Here is a 22,790-nt window from a genome sequence, read left to right as displayed (position 1 = left end):
ACAAAGAAATCATATTTACATAAGTATTCACAGCCTTTGCTTAATACTTTGTAGAACCACCTTTGGCAGCAACTACAGCCTCAAGTCTTTTTGAATATGATGCCACAAGCTTGGCACACCTATCTTTAGGCAGTTTTGCCCATTCTTCTTTGCAGTACCTCTGAAGCTCCATCAGGTTGGATGGGAGACGTCTGTGCACAGCCATTTTCAGATCTCTCCAGAGATGTTCAATCGGATTCAAGTCTGGGCTCTGGCTGGGCCACTCCAGGACATTCACAGAGTGGTCCTGAAGCCACTGCTTTGAGATCTTGGCTGTGTGCTTCGGATCGTTGTCCTGCTGAAAAATGAACCGTCGCCCCAGTCTGAGGTCAAGAGCGCTCTGGAGCAGGTTTTTATCCAGGATGTCTCTGTACATTGCGGCATTCATCTTTCCCTCTATCCTGACTAGTCTGCCAGTTCCTGCTGCTGAGAAACATCCCCATAGCATGATGCTGCCACCACCATGCTTGACTGTAGGGATGGTATTGGCCTCGTGATGAGCAGTGCCTGGTTTCCTCCAAACATGACGCCTGGCATTCACACCAAAGAGTTCAATCTTTGTCTCATCAGACCAGAGAATTTTGTTTCTCATGGTCTGAGAGTCCTTCAGGTGCCTTTTTGCAAATTCCAGACGGGCTGCCTTGTGCCTTTTACTAAGGAGTGGCTTTCGCCTGGCCACTCTGCCATACAGGCCTGATTGGTGGATTGCTGCAGAGATGGTTGTCCTTCTGCAAGGTTCTCCTCTCTCCACGGAGGAACGCTGGAGCTCTGACAGAGTGATCATTGGGTTCTTGGTCACCTCCCTGACCAAGGCCCTTCTCCCCCGATCGCTCAATTTAGACGGCCGGCCAGCTCTAGGAAGAGTCCTGGTGGTTCCGAACTTCTTCCATTTACGAATGATGGAGGCCACTGTGCTCATTGGGACCTTCAACGCAGCAGTAATTTTTCTGTATCCTTCCCCAGATTTGTGCCTCGAGACAATTTTGTCTCGGAGGTCTACAGACAATTCCTTTGACTTCATGCTTGGTGTTTGCGCTCTGACATGCAGTCAACTGTGGGACCTTATATAGACAGGTGTGTGCCTTTCCAAATCATGTCCAATCAACCACAGGTGGACTCCATTTAAGCTGTAGAAACATCTCAAGGATGATCAGTGGAAACAGGATGCACCTGAGCTCAATTTTGAGCTTCATGGCAAAGGCTGTGAATACTTATGTAAATATGATTTCTTTGTTTTTTAATTTTAATACATTTTCAAAACTCTCGAGAAAACTTTTTTCACATGGTCACAATGGGGTATTTTGTGTAGAATTTTGAGGAAAAAGATTAATATAATTAAATTTGGAATAAGGCTGTAACAAAACAAAATGTGGAAAAAGTGAAGCGCTGTGAATACTTTCCGGATGCACTGTATATATATATATATATATATATATATATATATATATATATATATATATATATATATATATATATATATATATATATATATGGAGAGTCATGCTGCAATGTTTGTGGCTTCATGAAAGACCCATAAATCTGTGCAGGAACCTTTCTTGCAAAATAAGCATCAGTATTAAAGCAATGCTACAATGTTTTCAACCTAAACTCTATCTGTCCCATCTGCAGCATGTGTTCAGTTACCATTGACAATAATTGTGCCACTGCATTTGTAATCTGAAGCCCTGCTGTCTCCAAATACACTTATATAGACAGTGCTTCTGGTTCTAATGCAGTGCACAGGTTTCTGTTCTTTTCTAAGTGTAGGATATATATCCATTTGAAATTTTTAATTAATAAATTAATTGCTTTTGTGATATCATGATAACCAGTACATTTACATATGTCTGCTTACAGGCTGTTAAGCCTGCCCATTCATGATGAAGTGCTTCAGTTCACATCTTTTTGAAGGAAGTACAAAACAAGCAATCATGACATGGAGATCATTTACATATCGCTGTTATTGGAACAAAACCTTGTATCTCCATTTTTGTCGATTTTCAGTTTTTGACATAATTTGCAAAATTCATGTTGGCCTTTATATTGTTTGTAAATTTCATGAAGGATGGACCAAAATAAATAGCCAGTGGTTCCACTGACTTACATTAAAAGTAATGTATGTTTTTTCCTTCTCCTGTAAAGTTACCATTTTGGAGATATGAGGTTTTGATCCGACAGCAGCGATATATGAGTATTAAAACAGCAGTAACAAAAACAAACAGTTTAAAACACGCGTAGGTTACAAAAATGTAAGTCTTGGCACTTTGAGTACTGGTAATATCCATGATACGCTCAGAATGGGTGACATAAATGATCACAGTAATGATAAAATGTCACCATATTGCTCATCCCTAATGTTTAGCGTACATGAGCTGAGGTGACTTGCAAGGATAGGCTTGTGTGGGTAAGCAATCAGATGGCGAGTCTTTTTGGTCCCTGGGCATATGTGATAAGTACTCTATGAAAGCAGCCTCTTGTCTTTGCACGGGTGCTTCAATGCGAGCTTTGTTTACACGGTCAAGGATGAGTTCCTCTGGGTTCTTCTCTGCATTCAAATACAGGAAACGCACTTCCATGTCTAGAGAAGACAGAATGCTGAGTCTATTATTGTATCACAAGGCTAATGTCTTAAAAGAGACGGTGGTGTAAGAATATTTTGGCCTAGGCTTTTTAAGGCTTTAAAATGTGATGATTGAGTAAAACTACTTGTTTTGGCTTGTCTTTTGATGCAGAAAGACGATACTGCTGATCGAGCTCATACTCTCTTAGGAATTCTGAAAAACTTTTGATCACACATTCAGTAATAGCAGAGTGAGGCGGATCATGTTCTGTGTGCACAGCTGGGCAAGCAGAAAAAAAAAAAAGAAAAAGAAAAAATCAGGCGTGTTGTTTTTATTTGATGCTTTTGACCTGAGCCATCTGTCTGTGCAGCATAGCATTACAAGTGATCACTATCAAGGTAAAGTATTCATACAGTACAATGGCTGTTGCTACATACATAGCGTACATACGTACATACATAGCGCTTGTGGTTTGAAGCCATTCAGCTCCAGCGGTGGCAGCTGCCTTAAGAAATACCACACACAGCTTCTAAATGCTGTGAGTCTATGTGAAAAGTGTTGAATTCTGGAAACTAATTCTGCCTTCTGAATGTCCAAAACTGTCAAGTATGATACCGAGAACTTGTTTAGCCTTCTGAAGGACACCTGAAAACACTAATGTAGTTCCCAGACTCGTAAAAGCACCAGACGCAGTATTCATTAGTGCCATATTGAGTCCTTAATGCTTGCTCCTTGCTCTGTCCCTGGGGTTGCTGGCCCTTCCCATGGGGTCCTTTACTAACAGGGATAAATAAGCATGGCTCTAATGAACACTAACAGATGTGGCCTTGGAAGACAGGTCTCCCCTAGTGATTACAGAGAGGGGCAGAGGAGCCCGAGGCCATCATTTCATGAAGATCACACAAGACTCAACGTTAGACACCCAATGCAGGAAATGAGGATTTGAAAGCTAGTGGACTACTGATGTGTTGTTCTAGCACTGCTTGACTGCCTAAGGGTTGAACATTCCAGGTCAGTGGTAAATGCAGCACCATAACAAACAAAAGCTGACAGACGTTTGCATACCCGTGCCACCAATAGCAACCATTAATGAAGAATTCAAACTGTGCATTCCAGGTGTCGAACAGCATATGTATATAATGTTTGGAGTGGACAGATGTTTAGACTTGAACTGCATTTAAATCCTACATTTGGTGGTAAATTGTACTCCAGAAGAGAATGTTTTAAAGCTGATCTAGGAGCATTTAGTACTTTTTATAAATGTTTATGTAAATGTGTCATCGGCATTGGCAGATATGTACATTAAAATATGTAATATAGTGGCTTCAGACAAGAATATCAATATAGGTGCATCCTTACTTTTATCAAAGGAATAGTTTGCCAGAAGGTCAAATTCATCCAATTTCTATCTAAGCCCAAATGTAGTCAATTAGTTAAGGCAGTTTTCATCCAAAGTTCCTTCTTTAGTTTTGTACTGGTGCTACAAGGCTAATGTAGCTAAAAAAACAATCAAAGCTCATGACTTGCCAGTTACCATCATCACAATTGCCTCAAACTAAATTGTTAAGTAGTCACAGATAGATTTGCACATGTGTTTTCTAACACTGTATGGTGTTAATTGTAAAAAAAAAAACAAAAAAAAAAACCAGTGTATTGCCACAAAAGCAGAAGCAGCCATATTGAAGCCAGCATTATGTCTGTAATTATTTTTTTATGATTTGACAAATGTGTGATGAGACATGCAGCTTGAATGATGCTACTTGTTATAAGCTTATTTGAAAACGTAACTTGTGCAGTGTGGATTTAAGTATGACAAACTATTCTGCAAAAGATATTTTATGTTTTGTTTAACATTTCAAGACGTCTGTGAAATTAATCGACTGTATTTGTCTATTTCTATTCATTGTTTTGTTAAATTCTCTGCCTCTCTGACTTTTTAAATATGATGAATTGTGAATATTAATTTTATCATAACTTAATTCTAAATGTATTGTTAATTTTCAATATCTCTTTGTCATTCTAGAATCTTGCTTGTGTCTGTTCATCACTATAGACCCATAAAAAATGTCTTAATTTTTATTGAAGGTCCTACTATAATGCTGAAAGCTGTGAAGTGGTACAACACTAGCGTTTTAGAATTATTTTACACATTGCCATAACCAAACTACTTTTATATCAAAATATTTTCAAACTTTTGAACAGTGATTCCAAACTTTTGAAAACTTGTCTGTTAGACTTAGAGCTGTGTTAGACTTGGAGCTCCAGTGCAAAACTAAAGAAACAAACTTTGGACATAAAAATAATTTTGTTGACTTTTAGAGTAAGGAGGGAAATTGTATAAATTTTAATTGTCACTTAAGAGTATGCATGCTTCCTGCTTTTATGAAAGGTGGAGTTTGGCCTTGGAAGCATATCTGAGTTAGTGTTTAACTTTGTGTGTGAGAGTCAGTCTCCTCCACTGTATGTCCTCTCAATCTCAAAGGCAGATGGCAGATTAGACTGTAGGGAGTGGAACATCAGCCCCCCCGCCAATATGTTTCATCTGGCTGAGGGTCAGGTGTCAGCAAAACATCTGCTCTCGCCCTGTGTAGCATTGCGGCACTGGCAGAGACCTGTTGTCATGGGCTACTGGTGGCCAAAGTGAAAGGGAATCCCATCACTAGCCAAAAGGACAAAGGGATTTCTGTGTGGTGTGTAGTAAAGGTGTAGTAAAGGAAGGGTCACTCTGTGGTCATAATAGTTCCAGGCAAATTACAGCAGTTTACACAATGTCTGATTTTGCAGACTTGTTTTGTCTGAAAGATGTGTTCAGTAAATGATGAATCAGTAGGGTTTCAGAGTTTGTTGTTTGTGTGCAACCACAGCTATTTAGCTTTATGTTGAAAGTCAAATAACACATTTGAATACTGTCTGAATGCTTTTGGTCTCTCTCTCTCTCTCTCTCTTATACATATATAAATACACACACACACACATATATACATATATATATATATATATATATATATATATATATATATATATATATATATATATATATATTCTCTCTGAGCGCACTCCACTGTCTTTAAAAGACAGATTTTGTGCTGACAACTTATTTGTCAAGCTTTTGCCAAATTCAAGAGCAAACCGCCTCTGCTTGACTCCTCTGTGTGCTCTTCCCCACCACTTTTCTCCTTGTGTGTGCTTTACTAGCAGAAGCCACGAGAGGCTGACTCTGTGCTTTATGTGTTTGCCTTTCGTATCCCAACCAGAAGTGGAACTGTTTGCCAGACTTGGTGAGCCTAGTGGACTTTTCAAAGCTAGTGTGATTTTTCACAGGGCTCTGTGAAGTGCGGCTGCCAGCAGTCTCCACTGAGGAGTGCTGTCAGGGATGGGGACACGGGATGAAGGGAAGTTTTAGTATAAATGGCTACATTCCACCTGATCCAAGGCCCCCTCCCCTCACACTGTCTGGAAAACCCTTAAACCAGCCTGCATATCCTTCATTTCAGCCTCTGAGCGTTTGTCTTGTGGAATGTAACAGAGGCCCCAATCTCTCAATCTCTCACCAAAATTTTATTAAACCTTTTTTTCCTGAATATAACAGAAAACAACTGCAAAAACCCATATAGAATATTTTTGGAGAAGTGTGAGACTCCAGATATTAGTGCAAATGTCAGCCAGGCCTTACTGTCATATTTAAAGTTTTGGGATGATTTCCAACACCCAAAACACCAAGTCAATGCCATAGAAGAACATTTTTGTTTATTGAACAACCTTTCAATGAACGGTTTTTGTTTTTTTAAGAGTGAGGGAGATAAAATTAAAAAGCCAATTTCAGATGATAAATTTACTGTGATCCCTTAAATGACCAGGGCTCATGGGTAGCAATTACTATTTCTCTCTCCTATAACTTATGGGGTTTGTATTGCTTTCTATGCAGTTACTGAATACTAAAAACATATGTTTAAGCCATAACCACAAGCCATAATAAGTACAGATTTAAGTAAGGAATAAGTGATAATATCAAGAAATAAGATAAATAATCTTAGAATTTTCTTAGAAGTGACTTGATATATTGCCTGTGTTTAAGATGCTTTTATTTGCCAAGTTGTCACATTAAGACTGAAATAGTTGGTCAGATTGTTACATCAAATTAGAGAATCAGTAAAGTTTTAGCTTTAATAACCTCACGTGAGGTGCTGTTTACCATCATAAAAGGACTGTGAACAGGAAAATAAGTAAAAGATTAAGGCAAGGCAGGTCAGTCATGTCCTTTGGTGACTCAGACCTGACCCCATTTTACACATTCACAAGTGACTCCCAAGCTTGTGGTGAGAACAAGAGAATTTAGGGAAGGAAAAAGAGGAAGGGCATGAGAAGTAAATGTGAAACAGCACAGTGCTTCACCCAAGCCATGTCTGGAGTAAAAACAGTGAAAATAAAGTTAGTGATATTTAGTGAAAGTATTGTGACGCATTTACCATATCACTGAGAAAGAAATGGGCGTATAAAAAAATCCAAGGATCTGAAGATGGGAGCAGGAAAAGACAGGAAGGGGAGGGGAAAAGAGAGGAGGAGAAGGAGATTTAACTGAATGCTCACGAGGAGGGGACGGAGGCGCCGGGGCCGTGGTCAGGCCGGCTCTTGAATGGCTGTAGGAACAATGGCTCTTCTGATGGAGTCTTCCTGCTGCAGGGACGCCATTCAGGGCCTTCACTGCCTCAACCGCCCTGTTCTCCCGAGTGGAGGGGTTACAGCAGGCAAGAGGAGAGTGGGGGGGTGTTGTGCTAGAACCAGCAGCTGCCGACTGCTCATTAACATGCGCACCTGCTCTCCAAGGCCACATACTACAGCACAGAACACCACTGTGCTCTAAGTGACGTTCAGAGCAGCTCACTGCAATATCACAGCTCAGATAATACTAGACAAGGGTCTTGTTCCAAATCCAACATTTTTAAACTATTCTCTAGAAAAGTTAATGTTCTGAGTTCTTGTGCTTTTTGAATAAGAATTAGACAGGCTGTTTCACTGTGCCTGTGTTGTTTCTCACTCAGTAGTCTCAGAAGCAACCCAGGTGGGAACCCGACTTGTAACTTGAGCAGCATTAGTAGGCGGGGTTAATCTGCTGTAGGTAAATGTGAAGGAATTTTTGGTAGCATAAAAACAAAAAATTTAAAACAGGCTTTTTCGGCAGCTTGGCTTCTGTATATGGACTGTATGGACTAGCAGATTAATGGCATGATTTGAAGCTTTAGGAGTTTTTACATACTATATAAAAGTGTTTTATTTTGTAGATGGAGAACTTGTTGTCTGTGATATTTGCAGTACAAGCCTTGTAGATTAATGAAAAACACAATTCACATTCACTCACAACAGTACAAAAAACAAGAAAAAAGTAAAAGAACATCCATGGAACATTAAAAGTGGTGAGGTTTTTATATTTCCAGCAATAAAGAGACAAGCTGGCAGTCACTAATAGAGGCTTAAACGTTCAGATCACCAGAAATTTGGATGTGATATTCAATTAAACAAGGAGTTAAGATGTTTGCTGATAGGAGCTTCAATAGGGCTCCTCAGGGAATATTACTGGATTATCCCTTTTACAGATATAATCTAACTGTTTCTAATATAGCCTGCAGATCAGTGTGAGGTAGTAATAGCAGTGGGACAATGAGAGGAAAGGTAGTGTAAGTAGACAAGGGTGCAATTCCCACCATTGCTTTTAATGGTTTTGGCGTGCCTGGTTCTCAGTCCACTGTGTTTTCTTTTCTTGGTTTTAGGTTATTGGCCATCCTAATCCTGGGAGAGACACAGTAAAAACACAGTTCTACCCTGTCCTAGCCTGGGGCCCTGTTGTGATCAGAGAGCAAAAAAGCACGGGGGGATGTTTAGGGGACACTTAGGCTGCCCCCAGGGCCTAAAGACATAGCTTGGGTATTTCACAGCCACTATGTGTCTGTGCTGTTAGTGAAAGGTTGTTTCAGTGTGGTTGTACTGTAGGGAAAACACCCTCTTCGTGTCAGGGTAGTAAAATCAGGCAAACTCCTATGCCTAAGCCACCCCAACCCTTGTTTTACAAAGTTTTTCGCCATGCAGGCTATTTATTCCTCCAGCTCCTGATTGATGCAGGGACGAGCTTCTACTGTAGAAGAATACGAGGTATTGAGATGGTGGACAGGGTGCTTTGAAGTCCCTGATAATGTTAGCCCTGGGTTCAAAGACTCTGCTATAGACACTGCCTTGTCCTTTGAGTGAATGAATGGTGGAGAAAGGCTGAGCCGTGCAAAAATTTCCCCCTAAGATCTGATGATGGGTGGCTGCTTTTCATGCAACTGTTTGAAACAGGATTAGAACTGTGAGCCAGAATTTTCAATGAGCTGTGTGGAATCCCATAACATTAAAAAATCTTTTCATTGATTTCTGTGTTGAAGACACCCTTTCTCCTGGTTATTGGGTGAAGATATCCAGGCCTACAGTATTGTTTGCTGCATTTGTATTGGTATTAGGTGATGTATACACAGAGATTAAATCAGATCAGATTTGTTTTTCATTTTTGCTCAATGGGATTCAACTTTAAAGGTTTAGATACAGAAGTATTTCATTATTTGCTCAAATAATTACAACAGCATAGATGCATTTAATTCGATTACATTTGAAATCTCTCTAAAAGAAACCGTAGCAACTACAAAAGTGTGTCTTGGTTAATTAGTCCAAGTAATGCAATCTCTTGCTGTTGTGCACATATAGTACTGAGCTTGTTGTCATAATACTTTTCTGATGATTGTGAGTACAGGAAATGGGTTGTGACCATCAGTGACCATCTTGCATTTTGGATGTAACCTCAGTCATCGTGTAGTAATTTTCTCTTCTCTTTTTGTGGTTGTTTTCTATTTCAACATGGCCCTTCTAAATCCACAGCAGTTTGTGGCTGACTTTATTGTCACTCTTTACAACATTTTGTGGGTGCAGTGGGTTACCTGAATATAGTTTATAGGGCAGTGCCGCTGCTACAGTAGTTGGGAAGGCAGCTTGTTATGAACAGTTACAAATTACCAAACTACGACCATCTGACATGTTAATGAAAAAGTTTGTTGATAGTTGATTCAGTTTCATGGTCATTTTTCGAGAACTTCACAGCTCAAAGATTTCACTTTTTTTTATTTACAATGACTCTTCTCACTGCCAATGCTGATGCCAATACCAATGCCAGTATATAAATGTTTATAAAATGTCTAAATTAAATGTAACATTTACGAATGAATGTAAAATTTTTATATGATTATTGTGAATCTGCAGCAGCCCAGCATTACCTAAATGTCTGCTCTGGTGGAGTACAATAAATACATAATGAGGCTGATACTTGAGATCGAGTTCATACAAATCGAGTACAGGTTATTGCAGCAAAAAGGGCACACCTGTGTGTTTGTGCTTGTGTGTGTGTGTGTGTGTGTGTGTGTGTGTGTGTGTGTGTCTGTGTGTCTGTGTGTGTGTGTGTGTGTGACAGAGAGAGAGACGATTAAACGAGCGAAGACTAAAAAGTGAGGAATGAATTTTATTTAGCTCCGGCCAGTTTCAAACTCAAAACTTGATGTGGTTTAGGTCAGGGGACTTGTCCAGAAAATTCTTGGGTTGCATTCAAGTCTGGGCCAAAATTTCAAGCCCAGTTAGCTCTAACAGGTATTGGAAGCTCATACTCTCTTATTAATATTGTGCAAACTACATTCCTCGTGCCTCATGCCTCGAAATATAAAGCAATCTTAAATATATTTGTTCTTATGGTTTCCTGTTTGGCATACTGTTATGCTTGAAAATGGACAAAACTCTGTAGATCTCTGTAATTTTTTTTTTTTTTTTCAGGTGTCCTGAGAAGTTTTTGGGATCAGTGTGCCAGTTCCCCAACCCTTGCCTCTCAAACCCTTGCTGGAATGGCGGTGTGTGCCAGCACATTTTTCGTGACAACAAACCGGCCTTTACCTGTCAGTGTCCCTTGGGCTACATGGACCCCCGGTGCCTTACTCCCACCGACAACCCATGTCGCAGCTCGCCATGCGGAAATGGAGGGACGTGTGACCTGACCAGCATACGCACGTTCAAGTGCAAATGTCCTCCAGGCTGGACTGGTAAGAACATAAGTGATGTACAAGTACTGTCTGTGACATCTTACTTGCCAGTCTCTGATCTCTGTACCAGATAAGGAAGTATAATTCTGGAACATTCTGATTTTTTACAGGTAAAAACTGTCAGCAGGCAGACCCTTGTGCCTCAAACCCATGTGCTAATGGAGGCCTGTGCAGTCCTTTTGACTCACACTACATCTGCGCCTGCACACACTTCTTTTCAGGTGAGACGTGCAAACAGGATGTCAACGAGTGCGCCCTAAGCCCGTCTCCCTGCAAGAACGGTGGTGTATGTGTTAATGAAGTAGGCACCTACCGCTGCAGCTGCACAACTGAGTACACGGGTAAACATTGTGAAACTCTGTACCAGCCCTGTAACCCCTCACCATGCCTCCATGGAGGAACCTGTGTCCAGAAGGGAGACATGAACTACGAGTGTTCCTGTCTGCCAGGTAAGCAAGTCCGATCTCATGCTGACTAGTCCAGTAACTGAACCGTTTATTAACCTCCTTGAGTCCATCATTTGCACAGATGCAATGAAAAATCCTTGAGTCCATCATTTGCACAGATGCAATGAAAAATCCTTGAGTCCATCATTTGCACAGATGCAATGAAAAATATGTGACCCATAGCCATTGATTTTTAAAATATTTAAATCCTTAGAACTTAGAAAGCCAGAGTTGTTGACAGTGCTGGTGATAGGAACCAGACATTTGAAGCATTTAATGCTTCAAATGCTCTATCACTTCTATTGTTGTCACTGATTGTTTAAAGAATTCAGAACCTATCAATTTTTTTCTACAATACACAGTTAAACATCAAACAATGTAAATGGCCATGTTTAGATCTCAAATGAATTATACAAGATTTTTAAAAAATCTGTGAAATTCTCATGAGAAACTATTGTCAGTTTTTCTGATGAAGGCAGACTTTTGTAGTGGGCAAGGCAAATGACAGCATGTTGTCAGTGTCAAATCCTGATGTTAGACATTTAGAAGAGCTGACAGATTTATAATAATGTACTGTCAGTGTTTCCCACTAGTATGGAACTTGGGCTAGGCTAACTCTCTCAACATATTCTCCTGACAGCCTGATGTAAGCTCAGCCTAGTGCAAGTCTTTGCAGTTGACTCCCATTGTAGCTTTGCCTGTGTGTGTGTGTGTGTGTGTGTGTGTGTGAACCAGCCAGCAGGAAAGCATTAGTGCTTATCGTGAGGAAGTGTCTGAACGACAACATCCTCACAGTGCTGTCTCTGGGTATGAGGTAGAACATGGAGCTTGCACACATACACACTTTCCTTCACATCACACAAGCGGACCTACTATTGAGCCCTGAGGAACTCACTCAAATCTAAGGTGATAGGAGACAGCGCTCAAGTCTTACCCACCTCACTTCATTGATTCTCATTCACAGCTCCATGAATAAGAAACATATTCATAAAAAGACTTTCCTTCATGTAAACACATCTACAAGGGACCTAATATTGAGCCCTGAGGAATTCACTCCAGCTCAATGTAAATGGAGACAAGCCTTATCATTCTGACTTCATTAATCCTCTTTCACACTTCAGTTTCTTTCACTGTCAATTCAATGTAGGATAAAATCAGGGATGTTTCATAGCTGCTGGTTCTGCAGAAAAATCAAAGGAAACTGTGGTTAGTGTCAGTTGGCTGCGTTGTCATCGGTGCCTCTGACTTGAGACCTGGCATTGCCATTCTTCCCAGAAAAGGAAGACCGTTGACCGCAAGAACGCTAACGACTGTTTTAGTATGTAACAGTGGGTTTCACAAACATTGTATCTCACTGTTTAGAGTGTGAAACAATGGAATTTTCCCCCAAGAATCTGTCTTTCAGTCTTCTGTAAAGCTGATATAAATATTTAGAAGTTGTTTGAAAGATAGGGGATATATTCAGCTTGTAGCAAATCAAATTTGGATCTATATAATGGTTTGTATATTTGGTGTTTGTTTCATGTTTCATTCTATTATGAAGTTTAATAAACACCCAGCTGTTTTGGGACATTGAGTGAACAGACAACATTATTCCTTTCCTCAGGTTTCAGTGGTCAGAACTGTGAGGAGAACATTGATGATTGTCCAGACCATCGTTGCCTTAATGGAGGGACCTGTGTCGATGGAGTCAACACTTACAACTGCCAGTGCAAACCAGAGTGGACCGGTATGAGTTCTCCCTAATTCTTTCTTGCTGTATGGCTACAGTGCAGTAGTTAAGCATGCATTCTGCAAGAAACACAAAACCTCATGATGCTAAATGAAAAATATTTAACAATCAGTGAGTGTTGTAAGAAACAGAAGATACAAAAGCATTCTTTCCAGAAATAGTGTGGCATGCCAACCGCTTGTTTGGAGTTTTGATGTTTGTTGTGTAGTATTCTTGTATCTAAGTTTGTTGGAGCATGCATATCACGGGTCTCACAGCAATATTCTCCTATAGGTCAGTTCTGCACTGAAGACGTCAATGAGTGCGATCTGATGCCCAACTCCTGTCAGAATGGTGGCACTTGCCTTAACAGCCAGGGTGGATACCACTGCGTGTGTGTGAATGGCTGGTCGGGTGATGACTGCAGCAAGAACATTGATGACTGTGCAGATGCTGCTTGCAATGATGGAGCTACTTGTCATGATCGCGTGGCCTCCTTCTTCTGTGAATGCCCTCCTGGCCGCACAGGTTTGAACATATAGTTTCATTTTTTCCCATGAGTGCCCAACTTTGTTCCTAGAGGTCTGCCACCCTGGTGAATTTAGTTCCATCACACCTAGAGCTATTAATCAGATGTCCCTGAGCGTCTTAATTAATCCTATTAAATGGGTCTTATCTGTGACCCATTCAGAGACTTTTAAATCGTTTACATCTGCTGTCAGAGAAGTTATTGTGCAAGAACGTTCTGGCTGGCTGTAGTAAAATGGATCAGCATGTGGAATTTGAGCTTTATGTGTGTGTTAAAAAAACCATGATCAATGTGTGACTTATATTCCAGCTCATGTATTTCTTTGTTTAAGTTGGTAAATTGTGACACAATCATAATAAAAAGCTAAATCCATCCATCCATTTTCTAATAAAATGCTAAATAAAAATCGTAAAAAAAGGCTGCAAATTACCTTGTTAAATTGACACAGCAACAACGATGTTATTACTAGCAAAGAAGGGTAATGGCAGAAATAGACATATTTATTCATCTGCCTGAAGGTGTGGATCAGATATATTAGATTAGGTTTGGAACTAAACCTAGCAGTAAGGTAGATCTCCAGGATTGTAGTTGGAATCTCTGATATTTATGGTCATTTATCACTGGAACTGAGGACCTAACTGTGCTTTTTCTTAATTTTTAAGTAACTTACCAGATTGATGTTTTCCGAATGAAAAAGAGAACTAAATCATATATTGTAGTACTCATTTAACTATTTACCTCTCTTTCTGACTTCTAATTCCTTACCTACTTTAGGTTTGCTGTGCCATTTGAACGATGCCTGTATTAGTAACCCATGCCAGAAAGGCTCCAATTGTGACACCAACCCAGTCAATGGCAAGGCCATCTGCACTTGTCCTCCGGGCTACTTGGGCTCAGCCTGTGACCAGGACATTGATGAATGCTCTCTGGGTGAGAACTAAACCACCTTGACCACCTTTAGAGATAAAGCACATCCCAGGCAAAGTTTGTTTGATAATGTATTAGCTCACAACTGTGGAATGCTTGAAATGCCTGTTGTTGCTGGGTGTTTCTATAGGTGCGAACCCATGTGAGCATGCAGGAAAGTGTCGGAACACTAAAGGCTCTTTCCAGTGTCAGTGCCAGCAGGGTTATGTGGGGGCACGCTGCGAGTTAGACGTCAATGAGTGTTTGTCTAACCCATGCCAGAATGATGCTACCTGCCTGGACCAAATTGGAGGCTTCCAGTGTATCTGTATGGCAGGTAAACAAGTTCATTAGGGTGAACAGAGACATGTGCGACATAGCTTAAGGCAGAATAATGTCATGCTTAGAATCAAAGGTCTGGAATGTATGTTTTCAAAAATATAAAAGCAGTTTATATTAATAATACACTCATGCCCAGATTGAACAAATTGGTGAGTGATGCAAGGGCATGCAATAAACTAACATTATTTTACATGAGTGTAAACCTAATGGCTGTATGACATATTTGTGCAATGTGTGCTGGGTTTTGTAGTGAAGGATATAGAATTGTGAATTCTTTTAAATCAGTGATGCAATGCTGCATTGCAAATATTACATTATATGACAAATGACATATGAAAGGCTAGTTTAGGTCTGAATGCCCCCTTATCCTTAGGACCCTGTACAACTTAATAGGTTTCAGATGATTAGTAGAAAACTAGAAAGCTAGAAAGCTAAAAAGGATGAATGGAGTTTTTTCTAAAATGACTGAGAAAACATTAATATCATAGCTATAAGACTAGTGTCCAAATGCCTTGTCTTTGAAAAGTGGTGATTAAATCTTACCTTGACAGAAAAGTATTGAAAATAGATAACTATAGTATGTGATTTATCATGTAGTTCATGTTGTTTCAAAAATATGGAATAAAAAATCTAAAGGTACCGTTTGATGTTTAGATTATAATATTTATTCAATACTGTATTGGAAGTAATAAAAATTATTAATATAACAAATGATTCCAAACTTTTCAAAGGTGTGTATATATATATATATATATATATATATATATATATATATATATATATATATATATATATAAGTGAATTGTAATCAATCTTTTGCTTTGTCTAGTTACAAAAGCACTTGGATCTGATCAAAGAAATCATCATATGTCCTTTATTTATTACACAAAAAGGAATAACAATCTGACAGGAGTGCTAAGCCATGGTGAATTCTCCTGCTGGCACTGAAGCTTTATCTCTCCATGCTAATTGGCAGGGTATGAGGGAAAGTTCTGCGAGATCAATACTGATGAGTGCGCCAGCGCGCCCTGCCTCAACAATGGGAAGTGCATCGACAAGATCAACAACTACCAGTGCGAGTGCCCCACAGGTGAGCACGAGGGGGTCGATCACCCCCTGGACAACACTGAGAGAAGAAAAGTAATCCCTGCCCTCAGGCAGGCTTTTCCTACCTCAGCCAAATGTTAAGAAAATCTATACAGTAGCTTCTGTAAAGTTAGCATTTTGGCCAAGTTTACTGGCCATATTTGTAATTTTTTCCACATGATAGTAGACTGCCCTCCACACAGAAGGCAAAGCCAAAAGAACATTGAGAAATAATATGATAGATATTTTTTCACTAAAGGGCCCTTATCATGGAAAACGGAATCTTTCTGAAATAACACGGTTTGACGTGATATCTAAAGATTGCTTAAGTTCCAAAATCTACTGTTCACTCTGAAGTCAAGTTGAAGTTAATGAAGAGAGTTTTGGCCTAGGCTACTTTTTGATCGAGGCACAATACAAGCAATCAGAATAGACATAATTTCCAAAAAGTTGGAAAATGCTCATGGAAATGCTCACAAAAATGAATTATTTTGGTACATAAAGCCTCTGCATGAAAAATATAAAATGCAAGAAAAGTGTAGGATATGGGCCCTTTAAAACATGGCGTTATCAGCTCACGTAAACGGTGTGAGATTCATTAATGCATTATTGTGAAAAACCTGAATAATAGACTTTATTTTGAAAGGTATTTTTCACTTTTATGCCCTCACTCATGTCAGTTGAAGTAGAAATAATTTTGATGAAAATCTAGCAGGCATCTCATAAATGCACATCAAAGCATTATTTAAGAGAAAGACAACCACTTCTGGTAGAGAGAAGTGCATTTGGGATGCAGAAGAATTCATGCATAAATGGGGTTGTGTAAGGTGGTGAGGAGAGGTCTATGGGGCCTCTAAACCCCCTGAGTGTTGTGGATTGTGAGGTAGTATGCTGGGGAATGGAGGAAAGGCCCCTCCACTTTGTCCTCAAATGCAAATTAGCTCTGTTCGGTGTGCAGGGCAAGGCTTCCTTTGAATGGTGTACACAGAAAGTCCATGGCAACCACAATAAAGCTTTTCAAAATGTACGGTTTCAGTGGTTTGGAGGAAATCCTTGTAGGTTTGCAAGGTAGAGATGGAACACACCGACAAAGGAATTTCCACTGGGATTAGGGTTAGTGTGCTAGAAGTTAGTTAGCATCACTGTGGATGATTCTGCTTATTTGAGAAGTACAACACCAGCATGCTTCAAAATACAAAATCTCACAGTTTGGCACTGATTGAGCTGTAGGCCTTAATGCACTCAGACTGTACATTTGAGCAGCAGACGTTGTTAGTGAGAGATTAGAATAACTGGGGGAAAAACGCGCCCGCTGGGTGATCCTGAATGACGAGGCAGGCTGAATAGTGAGAGGTCATAGGTCAAAGAGGGTTCTTTTTGGAGAGGCCGAGCTGGAGAAGGGGCCAAGGCAGGATGTGAGAATGCACATTGTGATGGAAAAGTTCTCCCGGACAAAGGAGGCAACTGCCACGGCTTTGAATAGACAGTTCCCTTTGTCTGGTACCCCTAGTCAGGAGGCCTTGGAAGGTTTTCTGCCCCATTTTTGTACAACCCCTCACTCCTCCCTGTGATGGTATGTTGAAAAGAGGGCTTGAAAAAAGGAGGGAATAGAGACAGACAGAACCTTGGGCAGTGTTGAGGTGTTAATGAAGGCTGACCAGGGATTGTATAGATGAGTGTTGTGGAATGAAACAAGTGTGGTCTGGACAGATCATCCTAATGACCCTCCACCTCTCCTCTCCCTCTTCCTCTCTCCCCACCCCTCTCTCTCTCTCTTCTGTCCCCCTCCTACTGCTTCTCTTCTCAGGATTCTCTGGAAACCTTTGCCAGGTCGACAATGATGAGTGCGCCAGCACGCCCTGCAAAAATGGTGCCAAATGCATTGACGGGCCCAATATGTACACCTGCCAGTGCACTGAGGGTAAAAACAAACTTGTTATTATTCGTTTTAAAACCTAAGGGCCTGTATGTGGGTCCACACTTTAATTACTCACTCTCATAGCTACATAACCAACATATTAGTTTCATAGTAGTGAATGAATACATCTTAAAATTAATAAATGAATAATCAGTAACACAATTCAACACAATTTGTCAAAATATGTGATTTTGTGCATTTTATTAAATTATACTTTTTTTGTATGTGTTAAGATCTGATTTAGGCAAGATGAAGGTGAAATTTAGGCAAAAAATTTTATTTTAAGTTTGAAAGGGGCTTTTGCCATAAATATAAAAATCTTTTTTGTTTCTGTATAGCAAATCATCTGATCTTACTTCAAATAAAGCATTCTTCTTTTACGAGTGCATTTGTTTTGTCCTGTTCTCATTGCTAATCTCTATGGGAATCACTATATTATGTTAGTACAAAGCTAATTGATGTTTATATTTATTTTCGAACTGGATTAAATATTACATATGGCAGCTCTACATAAACGAGGACATTTAAAGCTTGTCATATTGTTTACATTGTATGTTGTTTTTATTAAAAACTATTCTGGTGCAGGTTATACAGGACAGCACTGTGAGACAGACATAGACGAGTGTTTTTCCAGTCCCTGCCACTATGGTACCTGTAAGGATGGCTTGGCCGGCTTCACATGCCTCTGCCGTCCAGGCTACACAGGCCGTCTGTGTGAGGCCAACATTGATGAGTGCCTGAGCCAACCATGCCAGAACGGAGGCACCTGTCAAGACCGGGAGAATGCTTACCTCTGTGTTTGCCCCAGAGGAACTGCAGGTGAGAAATAAACTTGAAAGCTGTTACTGTCATAAATAGAATTTCAGTATTGTTGTTAAGCCATAAAATGTTATTATTATTAGTTCATTTATTGTTTGGAGTCAGCCTATAATAACTGAATGTATTTCTGGAAAGGTTTTGGTATAGATGAGTTCCTCCCGGGTCACAGCTCTGCAGAGATTATCATTTTCTCTCTCCCAGCACTTCAGTTTCAACTCAAAGGCCTTCTAATTAGCAGACACATTGAATCAAGTGTGTGTAATGGGGCAGAACACTAATCTCTGCAGCGCTGTAGCCCGCCAGGACTGGAATCTGACACGTGCTGTAGAGGCTGACTGAAGCGGCATTTCGGTTCACAGGTGTTAACTGTCAGGTCAATCTGGATGACTGTAAGAGCAATCCATGCGACTATGGCAAGTGCATTGACAAGATCAACGGCTATGAGTGTGCCTGTGAGCCAGGATACATGGGTAAGAGAGTTCAGAGAATCCAGTAAACCTACTAAAATATGTATGCCACAAAATATTCACACAAATAGTGTACAGATAATAACATTCTTTATTATTTTTAGTGGAGTTGCCATATATTTCACATGTGAATTGTTTTGTTTATTCATGTGTGGAATTCATGTGTTTTTCTGTAAGAAATAGCTTGAGAAATGTACAGATATTTCTGATTCTACTATCTCTGGAATTAAAAAGAATAAATGCTATGACTCTCTGATAACTTCTGATTTCACAATTCAATATTTTTAGTTGCCCAATAAATATTGCAGCCTGAACAACTAATCAAACGTATTGGTAGATTATCCAACCTGAAAATGTTTTATATAATGTTGCTGTCGCATCTTTTGAAAAGTAACTTTACACGAGAGGGGAAAAACGTCCTTAACTTTCAATGAAAGTTAATATGACAACACTTTATTACATCATTTTGGTTCATTTCTAATGATCCTTTCACAAAACAACAGAAATGAAAATTTAAAAAAAAGTTTTGTTCTGACTGACTGTATTAAATAAAAATGAACATAAGGTGTATTAGGTGTATTAGCAATGCTAATAAATATACAAATGTAACTTAATTTGGGGTGCCGATATGACACAAATATAATATTATAATACATATTTGCATCATGATATTAAATTTTTCTGAGGCTTGATATTTTGGAACAGATAAAAAAGAGAAAACAGTAGTGCCATATTTGAAACGTCTTATCAAAAATTAATTGAAGGTGTATTGTGGCATAAATTATTATATTGATAAAATAGCATTGTATTGTCTTCCTCTAAAGGAAGTCCAAGTAAAGTCACACAGCCTTAATAGGCAGCAGGTGGTAAAGATTTTATGACATGATGCACAACGAGGGCAGTTACATGCCACGGTCTAACTAAGCTAGGCTAAGCTAAGCTATGGTAGGTGAAAATGTGCTTTATTCTTAAGTTATGATGTAATGTCATTTTTTGTTGTTTTAAACAAATTAATGGAAGTACATACATTAATTCACTTTACCGACAGAAAGTGAAATCATTTACCATGATCTGAAGTATATAATTTAGTTATTAATATTTTCTTGGATTATTTAGTTCATGGTCTTGCTACTGAAACAAAGTGATCAGTTTTGCAAACCATCGATCAAAATGATAGTAAATCATTACTTAAAGTGAATAATTGTAGTTTAAAATATTCATAGTCACATCCCTTAGATCTGTGTGGCCTAGATTAGTAGGTGGTAGTCTGAGGGCACAGTAAGGGGAGGGAGTCAACAAAGGCTTCCCCAGGTGAGGCAGGCACAAAGCAGGGCGTGGAGAGACAGCTGGTCAGCGAGCACACACACTCTGCCCTGGCTGTGGTGTTGTCTTACACTCCCACCCAGCTCCCCGCCTGGCGCTCCGACACGCAAACTGCCCCACTCATCCATTCAGTCTAAAGGGGGGGGCTGAGAGGAGAAAAGATTTGCTAAAGATTTGTGTAAGTCGATCTTTTAAAAGGGGGGAGTTGGCGGGCGCTTTAAAGACTGGTGACAAACGAAACCGCTCTTTTTATGCTGTGTCTTGCGCTGCCTGAATGGTGGCGCTACTTCAAGCGGCAGCTAAAAAGCTAAGCCTAAAGCTTCCTGTGCTGCTGGACAAAAAAGCAATGAGCTGATCTGACAGGATGGATAGTTTGTGTAATGTAGAATGTATGTTTTTTCATTCATATCTTTAATACATGATCTGAGGCTTAAATGCTTGGAATTTATTTAAATATAATTAGGGAAGTTAATGCTAATGGGTAAGAGTTTATTTTTAAAATCAACAGTTTTAAACTCTTTTTTGAAAAGCCCCCTCCTACAGAACCAGGCTTCAATTATCTTTAACCAAATTGTTACTTCACCCAAATTACTATGGGTACCTTATTAAAAGTTAATCAGTGGAATTCTGTCCTCATCTGTCCTCCTCCATACATTTTGGTCAGTCAGCTGTGTTGGGTGGGTCTGAATAGACCCATTTGTATCACAGTAATTTAGCATATTATTTCCACTATTTGATGTTATTTTAAATAGTGCAAAATATTAAAATATTCTTCTGTGCGTACGAGTGTCATAAGTCTTCCCTGTAATCTGTTGTCATGATTTGATCTTTTAAAAGGGTGAAGTTGGTTGGTACTGTATTTATTATTAAATATGTTATTGCAAATGAATGTTCTTAATTAGGAAGATAATAAATGGTTCATACTTTATGCGTATTTATTTGACTCAGGCAAACTGTGTAATATCAACATCGATGAGTGTGCCATCAACCCCTGTCACAATGGTGGAACATGCATTGATGGAGTGAATGGATTCACTTGCCAGTGCCGAGAGGGCTACCACGACCCCACCTGCCAGTCTCAACTCAACGAGTGTCTCAGCAACCCCTGCATTCACGGACACTGCGAAGACAAAGTCAATGGGTACGAGCTCTGGGCTTTTCTCTATGCACATAAACTACAGATTATTATGCTATGAATTAAATCAGTAATAAGGAAATAATAACAACAATAATAAAGGTGTAGTAAACTATGGTTCTTGGAGGAGCTGAACATAACAGTTCTCAGATGATCTATCCATCTATCCATTTTCTGCCTACAAATTGCTTTTATATAGCAACCATTACAAGATTGTGAAGCTTTATAGAAAACTGGCAAAAAATCCATTCAACCTAATGAAAATTGAAGGGTTTCGTTTCAAAACATAGACCACTTTCAGAAGTTGCTGGGAGTGGGATTTACTAAAAAAAAAACATTGATTTATTATGATTAATACCAGCTTTACTAGAGAAATAAAAATGTGTTTTCCATTTTTCATCAGCTGTTGTTGTGTCTAAAACAGAATAAAAATGTATTATTTATTTGTTATCATATTTATTATGTCACACTGTTTGGATAGATCAGGTAGTGTTTCTGTCGTGCAAACAAGCTAATGTTAGCACTGTGGCGTTTTCATTGTCGTTTCTAACCTGCCTAGCTTTGATTAAAAACAACAGTGTATTACAGCTTGGTAGTGCAGCATTTTAATCCAGAAACTCTATTAATGTATCAAATGTAAACTCCAATCTAAGTTCATTAGATTAAATGAGATTTTGTCAGTGTTATGTAAAACACACTATGGAGGAATGCATTTGTGGACAAGCATGTATAAGTCAGTTGTTTCTCATAACTGTCCTGGATCTAATAGTGGCTGTTTATCTCATATTTTATTAACCCAGTCTTATGATATAGACAGCATGTGGTCCGTTAAAAACAATATCAGTGTAATATATTTCACAGTAAAATCACTTTATCACCCGATTATCTAAATGGAGGTGTTTTTTTTTGTCTGTAGCTATAACTGTATTTGCGATTCGGGCTGGAGTGGCACCAACTGCGACATCAACAACAATGAGTGCGAGTCCAACCCCTGCATGAACGGTGGCACCTGTAAGGACATGACTAGTGGCTACGTCTGTACCTGCCGGGCCGGCTTCAGCGGTTAGTGGAGCTTTGTTTGCTATGGTCTCTCCTCTCACACCTTTACTCAGACTTACTAGGATTTTCACACTGTTGGTTGCAGGTCCTAACTGCCAGACGAACATCAACGAGTGTGCCTCCAACCCCTGCCTCAACCAGGGCACCTGCATTGATGATGTGGCGGGCTACAAGTGCAACTGTTTGCTGCCTTACACTGGTACAAGCTTTTTTTTATTTGTAGAGGTACAAAAATGCATTGAAGCAGAAGGAGCTGCTCTGATTTGGGAACGTTTGAATGTTAAAATTGATCATAATTGATCATAATTATTTTAGTATGTGATGTACTTTTTGCCAAGATTAAA

At 39.4% G+C, this 22,790-nt stretch overlaps 1 protein-coding gene across 1 annotated transcript in view; it reads left to right on the top strand.

Moving 5' to 3' along the window:
- LOC108423609 (notch receptor 1) overlaps positions 1-22,790 on the top strand; it is a 52,238-nt gene that overhangs the window by 7,654 nt on the left and 21,794 nt on the right. The window contains exons 3-15 of the mRNA XM_017691007.2: positions 10,443-10,705; positions 10,816-11,154; positions 12,758-12,880; positions 13,157-13,390; positions 14,166-14,321; positions 14,449-14,634; positions 15,616-15,729; positions 17,533-17,646; positions 18,229-18,462; positions 18,822-18,932; positions 21,201-21,393; positions 22,304-22,449; positions 22,532-22,645. Of these exons, the coding sequence (XP_017546496.2) occupies positions 10,443-10,705; positions 10,816-11,154; positions 12,758-12,880; positions 13,157-13,390; positions 14,166-14,321; positions 14,449-14,634; positions 15,616-15,729; positions 17,533-17,646; positions 18,229-18,462; positions 18,822-18,932; positions 21,201-21,393; positions 22,304-22,449; positions 22,532-22,645 (2,327 nt within the window). The remainder of the gene's footprint in view (positions 1-10,442; positions 10,706-10,815; positions 11,155-12,757; positions 12,881-13,156; positions 13,391-14,165; positions 14,322-14,448; positions 14,635-15,615; positions 15,730-17,532; positions 17,647-18,228; positions 18,463-18,821; positions 18,933-21,200; positions 21,394-22,303; positions 22,450-22,531; positions 22,646-22,790) is intronic.

Source organism: Pygocentrus nattereri, chromosome 20, assembly GCF_015220715.1.
Source record: "Pygocentrus nattereri isolate fPygNat1 chromosome 20, fPygNat1.pri, whole genome shotgun sequence".
Taxonomy (NCBI): domain Eukaryota; kingdom Metazoa; phylum Chordata; class Actinopteri; order Characiformes; family Serrasalmidae; genus Pygocentrus; species Pygocentrus nattereri.
Note: the sequence above shows the minus strand (reverse complement) of the source record. Positions and strands in the feature narration are given on the sequence as shown.